Source organism: Montipora capricornis, chromosome 7, assembly GCF_036669925.1.
Source record: "Montipora capricornis isolate CH-2021 chromosome 7, ASM3666992v2, whole genome shotgun sequence".
Classification (NCBI taxonomy): domain Eukaryota; kingdom Metazoa; phylum Cnidaria; class Anthozoa; order Scleractinia; family Acroporidae; genus Montipora; species Montipora capricornis.
This window is the reverse complement of record NC_090889.1, coordinates 5,003,845-5,015,116: the sequence shown is the minus strand read 5'-3', so window position 1 is coordinate 5,015,116 and position 11,272 is coordinate 5,003,845. Positions and strand designations below refer to the sequence as shown.

General features: G+C 43.4%; 1 protein-coding gene across 5 annotated transcripts in view; it reads right to left on the bottom strand.

Moving 5' to 3' along the window:
- Positions 1-465: 465 nt before the first annotated feature.
- Positions 466-11,272, bottom strand: part of LOC138058022 (histamine H2 receptor-like) — a 22,173-nt gene continuing 11,366 nt past the window's right edge. For all 5 annotated transcript variants that reach the window (XM_068903920.1, XM_068903923.1, XM_068903922.1 and 2 more), the window contains 2 exons: positions 10,595-10,676; positions 466-3,067 (listed from right to left, as the gene is read on the bottom strand). In XM_068903920.1, coding sequence (XP_068760021.1) covers positions 1,891-3,067; positions 10,595-10,676 — 1,259 coding nt within the window. In that variant the 3' untranslated portion in view covers positions 466-1,890. The remainder of the gene's footprint in view (positions 3,068-10,594; positions 10,677-11,272) is intronic.

The window sequence follows — 11,272 nt, the reverse complement described above, 5'->3', positions numbered from 1 at the left end:
ATCCATTTATGTACCACTACCTCAAATGGAGCTTAGGATACAGTCACATTATGGAGATGATACGTTAGATGATTCGCTTTGACGACGGGTTAACGTTTGAAAGGTCAGCTTTCAAATTTCTCTACGGTGGTCAATTTATCATAATAGAGAGATTAAGCATCGCGTTTACGTGAAACGGCAAACGCGAAGCGGTGGGCTGCTGCTTGTCATAAAAGCATGAAAATTATGTTATTTTAACTCGTCTTTTGAATACGTACTTGATACCTGCTGCTGCCATGCAAGAAATGAGCTCATATCAAACAAGCTTCTTCCAGTTTTGTCAAAACGCAAATTTTAGTCCGATGTTTGCCGTTTGCCGTAAACGTGATGCCCATTTCTGTGTTTCATTTCCCTACCGACGCAGCACAACAGTCTCTTAATAAACTAAACTCCTTTATCCATCCCATATGGACTCGACCCGAGGGTTAACGCGAAACACAACATGATGACATATCATGACAATATCACCATAAAGACATTTTATTTTTATTAGATGAACTGCGCTTTAAAGTGCCCCTGTGATCAAAAAATCAATTCATATTTTTCTTTGGATTTCAAAACTATGTTAACAAAACACTAAGTGACCCACGTTTTAAGCCTTGATTTCAAAAAGACACCTCTTTATTTTAACTGTAATTTTCATATTTAATGATCCGCCATTACTGACATTATGTTCTTGAGAGAGTTGGATCGAGGAGAAAATGACGTCATAGGCTCACTAGTTTAAGAATGCAATACGTGTGTACGCCGCATAATTAATATGCGGCACGGGGGTTTTGGGCTTTCAGACTTTTAAACTCACGCTTTGCATATATAATAAGCTGCGTTCACACGCTGAAATTTTAAGCTAGTGAGCCTCTGACGTCCCTTTTCCCTGGATCCACTTACACTCAAAGTAAACGGCCTTCGGATAAAAATTAAAGCTCAAAATTTTGCCAGTCAGGTGTTAAGCAAACACACTTTCAAAATCTGAAGGAAAAAAGGAAGTGTTTTTTTTTATCACAGGGGCACTTTAACATGATTCTTCCCGTGCCAGTCCTGAGTCGCTTGTAAATTCGAAGATAAGGGATTTAATCTACTTTACATTTTATCGGAGATAAAAATAGATCTCAAAATTGTAAAAAGATTCCATGACCCAAGAGTAAGATTTGCCAAATTGGCCTGACCCCGGGAGATTTGAAGTGGGTGCAACTTTCAGTTAGCCGATTTGGTATATAATTTGTTTATTTTCCCTCAAAACTTGACAATTTCCACACGAAGATGAGGACAAGCATGATATCAGATTCTTACCCTTTAGTAATGGACTCTTGATCATAAATATATCTCACAGAGATATTTGGCCTCAGCAAACCGAGCTTTCAGCAAACGAGCTCAAACGAGTGCATTTTGATCAGTAATGTGCTGGCCAAACTTTTCTACACTTTCTCCATAGGCTTGAGTCAGACATCGAGCCATTCTTGAGTGGAAGCTCAATCCAATCTGGGTCGACCCAAATGGGGAAGTTCCCTTCTCAGACGCCAAATGTCATTTTAAAAATATCTTTTTCATTATCACCTTTTTTCCACAATGGCCACCATTTTAGTACTTTTTTTGTTTGATTGTTAATTGGCCCTTTTGCAGTGGTTAAAATTCTTTTGAATTTTACGTTTAAAAGGGAGACCAAAAGGGCCGATTGGCAAGAACACAAAAGAATACGAAAATGGCGGCCATTTTGGAATAAGTTGTATTGATCCGTACGCGTTAAGTTTGGTTCATGAAACGGCCATACTACAACATTCCTATTCTCGTGAGTGAGAATAAACGCCAGAGGCATAAATAATGATCTAGTGAACCATACACAGAACTTTTACATCATTCGTCTGACTCTTGCTCCTCACTTTCGGCTTGACTTTCTTCATTTAAATCTGGAATCTTACTGTTCCGCTTCAAATGGATAGATACCGCATGGCCTACAAAATTACTTTTTTTCATCAACCGTTTGGCAGCCAAGTTAAAATCTGGTCGAAATAAACTGTATAGTAGTGGATTTGTAACGGACGTTATGTATCTAATCAAAATGACAACATGAGCGACAGTATTTAAAGCTGGTGGCCTAAAGTCAAATGCAACAAGAAGCATGAGTAAAAAGTATGGGATCCAGCAGACGGCAAATAATGCTGCCATGGTAACAAATAATGCTGCACATTTTCTCTCTCGGGCCGCAGTTCTTTGGGGATTTGAGCTGCGTTCTGTCCTTCTTTTGAGGCGCTCGGAAAGAGCTCGAAAAATTGTGACAAAGGCGTATAAGATAAAGCTGTATGGCAATACAAATACTACCACTAAACAAAATATGACGTAGCCCACAAAATATTTAGTTCCTGAAGGGTCCATGGTTTTGTCTATCCAAACGAAAGGAAGAAAGCCAATGAACACTGCCACAAACCAAACAATAAACAAACCAAGTTTCACTGTTCCTTTTTTGACGAGCCGGTGCGTGACAGGACAAGTAACTGAAATGTACATTTCCAGTGTGGCAAGGAAGATATGATACGCAGACAAAATGGCTGTAACCACGTGGACAACGGTGACGAGGAAGCCTAATTGAAAGCGCAATTGATTAGAGGAAATAACTGAAGTGTGGACGACTATCACATACAAAGGAATATTCAGTAGTCCAGTCATAAAATCACTTATTGCAAAGCTAAACAATATATAGTTAGCTGGTGTGCGTAATGTTTTTGTTTTAAGAAACAACACAAAAACTACAGAGTTAACGACGATAGTGATGAACGCAATGGGAACAAATTCGGCGATGGCTTCGGTGTTAATACCATAGACACCAACAGTTGAGTGGTATGGCTGAGTTTTATTTAACACTGAAGAATTAGGCCCCAGAGTACTCTGATCCATTTGGTGGCAGAATGATGAGGTTTTTCGAGGGCAAGTTGCTGATATCTTTGTAAATTGTAACTCGCAGGATATTCCTTTATTCTGTAATGATCCACTCTTCGTCAAATGGCTGGAGTCCCTCGTGTCCAACAGAAACCACCTGAAAGGGAATGAAAATTAGCAGAAACCTTGTTAGGTGTACTTGAACTTCTCCTTTTTTTTACCAAAATTGAACGTACTAAGAAATAAATGGTCTCTAACTTGATTGATTTTTTCGTGAGGACAGACGCAATTCGCGTTACTTACGTATTAAGTAACACATGCAGAAATTAATTTTTTTCAGAGAATTGTCGGATTTTCTGTAGATCAATTTGAACCTACAGCCTTTTGCATTACCCTTGCTTTGCTATTCATTTTGTTGCTGTTGACAAAGAATGTCACCGCAATGAGAGATCACATGAGATAGCATTGTGCCTACGCGAACTCATTGCGGGTATTGCCTTTCATTGCGAACTGTTTAGAAAATTTTGTATCACAGTGAAAATGCCGAGTCACGGACAAAAAGAAAAAGAAAAATCCTCCGACTTGCAAGAAATAGGAAAAACTGGCACGGAGACACGTGGTTTAGATGGCACTTCAAGCGCTAGGAAAGAACGAGGTGATGAAATTCGTCAAATTGGGATTCCCGCCTCCGACACAACATGTCCTAATGAGCAGTTGTTATCTCTTCAATCGTCAATTGAGAAGGGATTCACCACCATGAGTGGTTTTCTCACTAAAGCAATTGAGAATTGCTTCTCTACCATGCTAGAAAAATTTGAGAGCAATCTGCTCGAAATAGAGGATTTAGATCTCGAACTGAGTAAGACCGAACAGTGGGCGGACAAGGAAAAGAGCGGGAGCCCCCGAACATTGATTCTCTGCTTGAGAAAAGGGGAAAGGCCGCCGATGAACAAACGAGAAAAGCCTCTGATGAAAACCCCAAAAGCATTATGCTTGACAGCATTAAACAAGACCTCTAAGTAGATGAGTTCGGGGACGCGATTGACAATGAGCTCTGGAGCATTGTTGACAAAAGGTATGGCCGATGACAAGCTGCAGGAGAAAATGAAAAGAGTAGCGCTTCCTCAAAATTGCGAAGCACTTACTAAAGTTAAAGTACATCAGCTTGTCTGGAACAATCTGAGCACGAATGTCAGAACACAAGATCTTCGCATGCAGAAATTGCAAACTTCTTTGATCAAAGGAATCACTAGTGTGGTATTGACGACAAACAAGATTCTGCCGCGTCTTGATTCGATTTCCGAGGGAAAAGACTTAGGGACTGTGCAATAATTATCAGGAGGGGGGCCCTAAAACCAGAGGGGGGGGGCCTTAAGTTAAAATAATGGAAAGGAGGGGGGGGGGGGGCTCTACATTAGATTTCTCAAGTAAGTTGAGGGGGGTCTTAATTAAATTTCACAAATTCGATAATGAATAAATAAACATTTTCCAAATAGACAGATGCCACGCCTTTGACTATCCATAATGTCTAAATATTGCATCAACATAAACACATGCTTTAACTTATTTAGAATGTCAACATATGATAGATTGAAACAATCGCTCATGCACAGAAGTCACAAACCACGTTGTGAGCTTTGCCAATAAAACATTTGGCATTTAAGAGGTCCCGCAGACATGCCAGGTCTGTTCTTGATTTAAACAGCGAGAGGGTTTCTAGGTCTACAGTTTCTAGCTGAGGAATGCCACATACTTCTGTTTCATAGTTGTCATCAATGGGTTCACCTCCCAAAGACCGAAAAATTATACAGGTTCGGGTCCTACGGCTTTCTGAGGCAGCAATCCTCTTCTTCTCCCTTTTTTTCTTCTGTTCCTTCTTTTTTCTTGATTTGGATGCTTTAGATTTGGCACCAATAGGAAATGTCGCTTTATATTTAGCCATCACCCTATCCAGGTCTTCTACAAGATGCAGAACGTTTAAACCGACTTGAGACTTTATTGAATGACGTTGTTCAGCATCTGTTGTGCCAAGAGAGGAAATCGATAGCCTCCTGCCAAGCATCCAAGTTAAGCGATTGTTTGCCACTGGGAGGAGGGTCGACAGCAAAGAGGTGCAGAAATTGTGCGACGACTTTTTGATTGACGTGAATGCCTGTAATCACTTCATAGAGCACCAAAAATTCCTTGCAATGAAAGCCAAAACAACGGGCAGACATTAATTGATCCGACGAGGTTGAAGTCAACTCGCTGTCTGCAAGTAAACTGAAACTCTACCTAAAGGAACACGGATTACCCGTCAGCGGAGGGAAAGCAGCACTCATAGCTCGTGTTCCAGGTGCTGGGGAAGCTCAAGGTAAAGAAAACCCGGATGAGCAGCAATCTAGCAGTTCCGAAGACCAAGAAGATAATGAACAATCAGACGATTCAGAAATTGACGATTATGAAGAACAAAGTTTCGAGGTGCTCTTCATCCCTGACGACGCAGTGGAATGGGTTGCAGTACGGTGAATACAGGTACGGGTTAGAGAGGGAGAGGGGGGGGCACATCATAATTTTGAGAGAACGTGAGGTGGGGTCAGAGCTAATCTTGACGCTGCTGGAGGGGGTACCTATCTAATTTTTCCTTTGGTGAAGCTCATTTTAGGACACCCCCCCCCCCTTCCTGATAATTATTACACAGTCCCTTAATTTAACGCTTATCAGATGGCATCGCAATCCACGAAAATGCCAACAAAAATATAAACATGTGTCGCAAAGAGATGATAATGCATCGATCAATGTTAAGCCCGAGGGGAAGGAAGGGGGGGGGGGGGGCAACCCGGGCATATGTGGGGCACTGCCCACTGCCTCCCCACCCTCGGGAATTTGACTAAGAATCTAAGTCCCAGGGTGGAAGCTTCAAATTTTTGCGCGGAGGAATGGGACCATGTCGCATCGTCCCATGTGTTAGTCTGTGCGCCGGCCCTCTTGGAATTGAAGTATCGCGGCTAAAGCCCTTACAGACGGCTGTTTTTAATAGAGGTAAGCACTTGTTTTACATTTATACAAAAACTACTCATTTTCAATTTAAATTGATGGAACACCTTCTTTTGTGGGGATTGTGTGGATTGTTGATAATATTGACTCGCTTTTCGTTAGAGAATCAAACGTTGGAATTCTATTAAATGTTTTCTATCCATTGATTAGGATCACGAGCGGCTGTAGAACAAAATGCTACAGCCTTCATGAAATATGGGAGCTGAGGAATGGGCATTTAGTACCAAATCTGCCATCCCAGTATTTGTTCTAGCTTAGATGCTGCTATAACCCTCAGTGCATTCACCCAGTCGGCAAGTATAGTCAACCAGAAGACATACCATGGTTCTCAGGTGGCCCATCCATCTCTTTCCTGCGTATACCAACACCTGATCCTGCCAGGCCATTTGGAAATGATGCTTGCACTGAATGCAGTGGGTTTTGTGCTGGGCATCACATGAAGCTAAACTGTCTTCTGGGTTATGTAAACAGTGGCAAGAATCAAAGGCTAAACCACCATATGAGATTTTTCTAGAAGCTCACAAGAAATGGTATGAGATGCCTGACAATTTTTCTCTGCTAGCCATTGCAAAAGAGGCACTTCTTCCCCCAGAAGAAGTTTGTCTCTGGCTGAAGCATTTGGAGGATGTGGCATGTAATCGGAAGAGGGGAGCAAAGAAAGCAGCAGCCAAACGGCGAGAACGTCGAACCAATTTGAGACAGAGAACTGACATGTCAAATGTTTGCCATACATGCAACAGTGAAGAGCCACCACTTGCAGAAGACGACAATGACGCAGATGATGAGCAGATGATTGAATGGGTAGCTTGTGATTCCTGCGCTGAGTGGCACCATATTGCCTGTGTGGAGATTGAAAGCATTTCAAGGTGGACTTGTACCTCCGGCAAATTATCTCTATCCTACAGATGATCACTGGGCGCTCAGTTGTATAGCTCAACATGTTAGACTTTTCGTTTCTGTTAGATTGAGACAATGATATCTGATTGAATCGTTTAAAATGCTAGATTTGTATGCCTCAACATGGTGCACTCTAATGGTATCTAACCCTAATGGTATCTGACAGTATCACTTGAAATGCTAAATTCGTATAGCGCAACATAGTGCATTCTTTTTGGTATTAGACTGACAAAATGATATCAACATGGTATACAGCCCGCGTTGTTTCTGCAAGATTGAGAAAATTACATTTGATTTTATCACTTTAAATGCTAGATTTGTTGATTTTCCTTGGATTACACAAAAAATCAAAGGAATTAATAAGAAAGCTTGTCAATTTATACCAATGATTTGTAAAATATACACAACTACTACGAACTTAAGTACCGTGGTCCATGAGGGTCATGAAACGCCCAGCTGTTTATTTGGTGTCATTTTATGATATACTTTCAGTCTCAAGTATTTTTTTTTCCTTTGGAAACCCAATACTTTTGTATTTGAGACGCAGCTTTTTTTGGAAAACCCCCTTTCTTTTTTGGAAAACCCAGCTTTTTTTAAAATAAACTAATTTTGTTTTGAAAACCCAGCTTTTTTTAAAAACCCAATTTTAATTTTTGAAACCCAGCTTTCTGAAAAGAAACTCAGTTTGTTTTGAAACCCGGTGTTTTTTTTTTGGGGAAAACCCAGCATTTTTCTTCAGTGGTCGCGTTCAGGGTCTCTACCACAACCATACTTATCGAGGGCTCAAAATCAACATGGCGGAAGTCTTTAAGACAACGCGTTCGGAGATCAAATCGTTTAGAGAGGTAATAGAAGTGTATTATGGGATTGTGCAAGTAGTGAATGGGAAAATTACCGTGTCAGGTCAGACATTGCCTGCTATTGGTAACATTGTAACCCAGTACAACCTGCCGCATGGACGGGTGGTCGGCGTCTAAACCGGCTCCCCCAGGGGCAACTTGCTGGTGAGGACAAAATACAAGACCTGTCAAAGGCCGGCTCCTGGCGAGCCAGCCAACATGCACTTGGTGGGTAGATGGAGCTCGACTCTCCAGGGTGCAAGCCTGGGCGACGGTATATATAGACCTTGTGCTACCCAGATAACAGGGTCCCCCTCTCGGTCACACCGACGAGTTCCAGGGAAATGCAACACATTACACTTGGAGCCGGATTGGCTGCAGGAACTGCCGGATGGTAATCGCATTGACGACCAACCATCTTCGGGGCTCTAAACCGGATTTTCTGTCTGGGTTTACTCCCGTAGTCTTATCCTTCCCGCGAGGCAACGTATTGGTTGTTATAACAGGCTTGTACTTGTCCTAGATGGATGGCCTGTCAAGGCTGTCGCCACTCCGGTCTCGCCTCACGGTGAGAGCACAACACGAAAAACAGCAGTTACAAGTTATAACTCCGCGCTCGCAGAGCAGAGCAGAGTTGGACGCTACGGGCTGTCTTCGATCATCGTATCCCACTGGTCAGCTATCGCCCGCCTTAAGCTGGGCAGCCCCCAGCCAGTAAGGTGCTGACTCGCCACGATCCGCCTGCTTCAGTGGGTGCCTGGAGCTTAAAGCTCAGCTCGACAAGTGGATCGTTAAACCCTTAACCAGGAAAATACAGTAACTATGAAACGAAGACTCCACTTCTTCGAATAGCTGGTTGGAATGTAAGAAAGATGCAAAATGGATTGACTGAGGACCTAAAAGCAGTTGATGACGCCCGCAAGACAGCTATTATAGACAGCGAAGTGCTAAGACTGAACGTCGACATCGCAGCCCAGCAGGAGACGTGTCCTCCTGACAGTGGATCCCTGAAGGAAGAAAACTACTCCTCCTTCTGGCAGGGAAAGGGCAGCGAGGAGGCCAGTGAGCAAGGAGTGGGTTTCTCTGTGAAGAACACGCTACGTTTCATGATCCAGGTTCCATCTAATGGCACAGTGAGAATCCTCACACTACAACTGTCAACAGCAGAAGGCACCGTTCACCTGGTCTGTGTCTATGCACCCAGTCTACAATCTCCACCCGAAGTGAAAGATCAGTTGTATGAGTCCCTGTAGACTGTTATAGGCATGGTCCCATCGTCAGAACATATTCTCCTCCAGGGTGACTTCAACGATAGGGTGGGTGCGGACCGAGAGTCATGACCAAGTGTCATGATCAAGGCATCAAGGCATAGGAAAAATAAACGACAATGGTCAGAGACTCCTTGAGCTCTGCTGTTATACCACATTAACCTGTGCGTGACGAACACCTTTTTTTTTTCAGAGGAAAGCATGCCATAAGGTATCATGGAGACATCCTAGGTCAAAACATTGGCACCAGCTGGACTTGGTTATCACCAGGCGTGACTCACTCAACAACGTCTGCAACACGAGATCTTATCACAGCGCCGATTGCAACACTGATCACTCTCTGATTGTCTGCAGGGTGAAACTGATCATGACACCTAAAAAAATATATCACTCCAAGCAGAAAGGTCAGCTACGTACCAACACCAGCAAGACTGCCTACTCAGACAAGATCCAGGAGGTTGCAGAGCGTCTTGAAAAATCGCTGATGTACCACCATGAGCAGAGTGCCGAGAAAAGATGGAGCTCTCTTCGTAACACCATTTACAGTGCTGCGTTGCTCACTTTTGGCAAGAGAGAACGGAAGAACACAGACTGGACCCAGCTATCATCGCGAAGCGCAACGCTCTGGTCGACTACGAGCGTGACCAATCAAAGGAGAACCTCCCGACTCTTGGGGCCACTCGGAACAAGGCCCAGCGAACGGCACGCCACTGCACGAATAACTGCTGGCTTCAACTCTCAGAGAGAATCCAGCAAGCCTCTCTCGCCGGAAATATCAGGGACGTGTATGCGGGCATCAAGCAAGCAACAGGCAAGCCAGTCAAGAAACCTGCGCCACTATCTTGATCCTTACTCCAGAATAAACACAGTCTCTCAGAAAGCACTTGATGCTATCAAGGATCTGCCCGTACTAGAGGAACTCGGCGCCAAGCCGACCATGGAAGAACTTAGTTTTTTGCTGATTATCGTAGGCATGGCTTTTACACGTGTAATACTGTCTCGCCTGCAAGTCCCTGCCAGCCCCGTTATTCCTGAGTCTCAATTTGGCTTTAGAGAGGAGCGATCCACGGTCGATATGATTTTCTCCATTCGACAACTGCAAGAGAAATGCCCTGAACGCATGATGAACGCATTCATCGATCTTACCAAGGCTTTTGACCTTGTGAGCGGGAGTGGCCTGTTCAAGATCCTGAAGAAGATCGGCTGCCCCTCCCCCCTTCCCTAGTCTACTTAACATCAGTGCCTCCGTCCATGACGGCATGCAGGGCACAGAGAGCTATAACGGCGCCTCGTCTGAGCCCTTCAAGATCACGAGTGGTGTAAAAAAAGATTGTGTCCTTGCGTCTTCTCGTCTACCTGCACACCAGGAGTGACATGAAACTGTTCAGTCTGTCCCAACTGAAGGCATAGACCAAGGTCCAGACTGTCCGCCTCAGAGAAATGCTGTTTGCTGACGACGCGGACCTGATCGCGCACGCCGAGAAAGGACTTCAACACCTTATTAACAGGTTTGCCCATGCTTGCGAGGAAATCGGCCTGAAAATTAGCACTAACAAAACTAATGTCATGGACCAGAGTGTCCCGGCCCCTCAAACTATCAGAATTAAAAGTGAGGTTCTTGAGGTCACCGTTCATTTCACCTACCTTGGCTCTACTCTGTCCAGTAATTTGTCTCTCGATTCAGAGATCGTCAAGCAGCGCATCACCAAGGCTGCCGCCGTTTTATCTAAGTTGAGAAAGAGGGTGTGGGAAAACAATCAGCTGACCTTGAATACCAAACTCAAGGTAGAGTACCACTCAGAAATACGTTGACCAAAATATGCGCACAATACGCGTATATCTATATGCGTTTGTGCGTATAACCATACGCGTATTGGCGTATAAATATACGCGTATTCGCGTTTAAATATACGCGTATTCGCGTATACCGATATACGCGTCTCCCTAATTAGCTTGCTTACTGTTTTGCTTATTGTTATAAAGAATACATGTAGCTTGACAGCACTAAAATAGTACACGACTAAGAACTACATGACGAAGACACACTTTCACAAACAGCTGTCGCGCTCGGAATACGAACCCACGCACGGATGCTTATTTCATCGATAAACATACAGTTCAGGTTCAAAGTTATTTTGTTCCACACTATTAAAAGAGAGAAATCAATAATATACAAAAGGCACACCATCAATAAACATGCAATTCTCCGAAAATCTTCCAGTTTACCTCGCCGAATACGACGGAAGTTCTACTCCTATTTGAAAAGTGTTGCACTACCTGTCACGACTTCCTCTTGATATGAGTCGTATGCAAATTTTGATA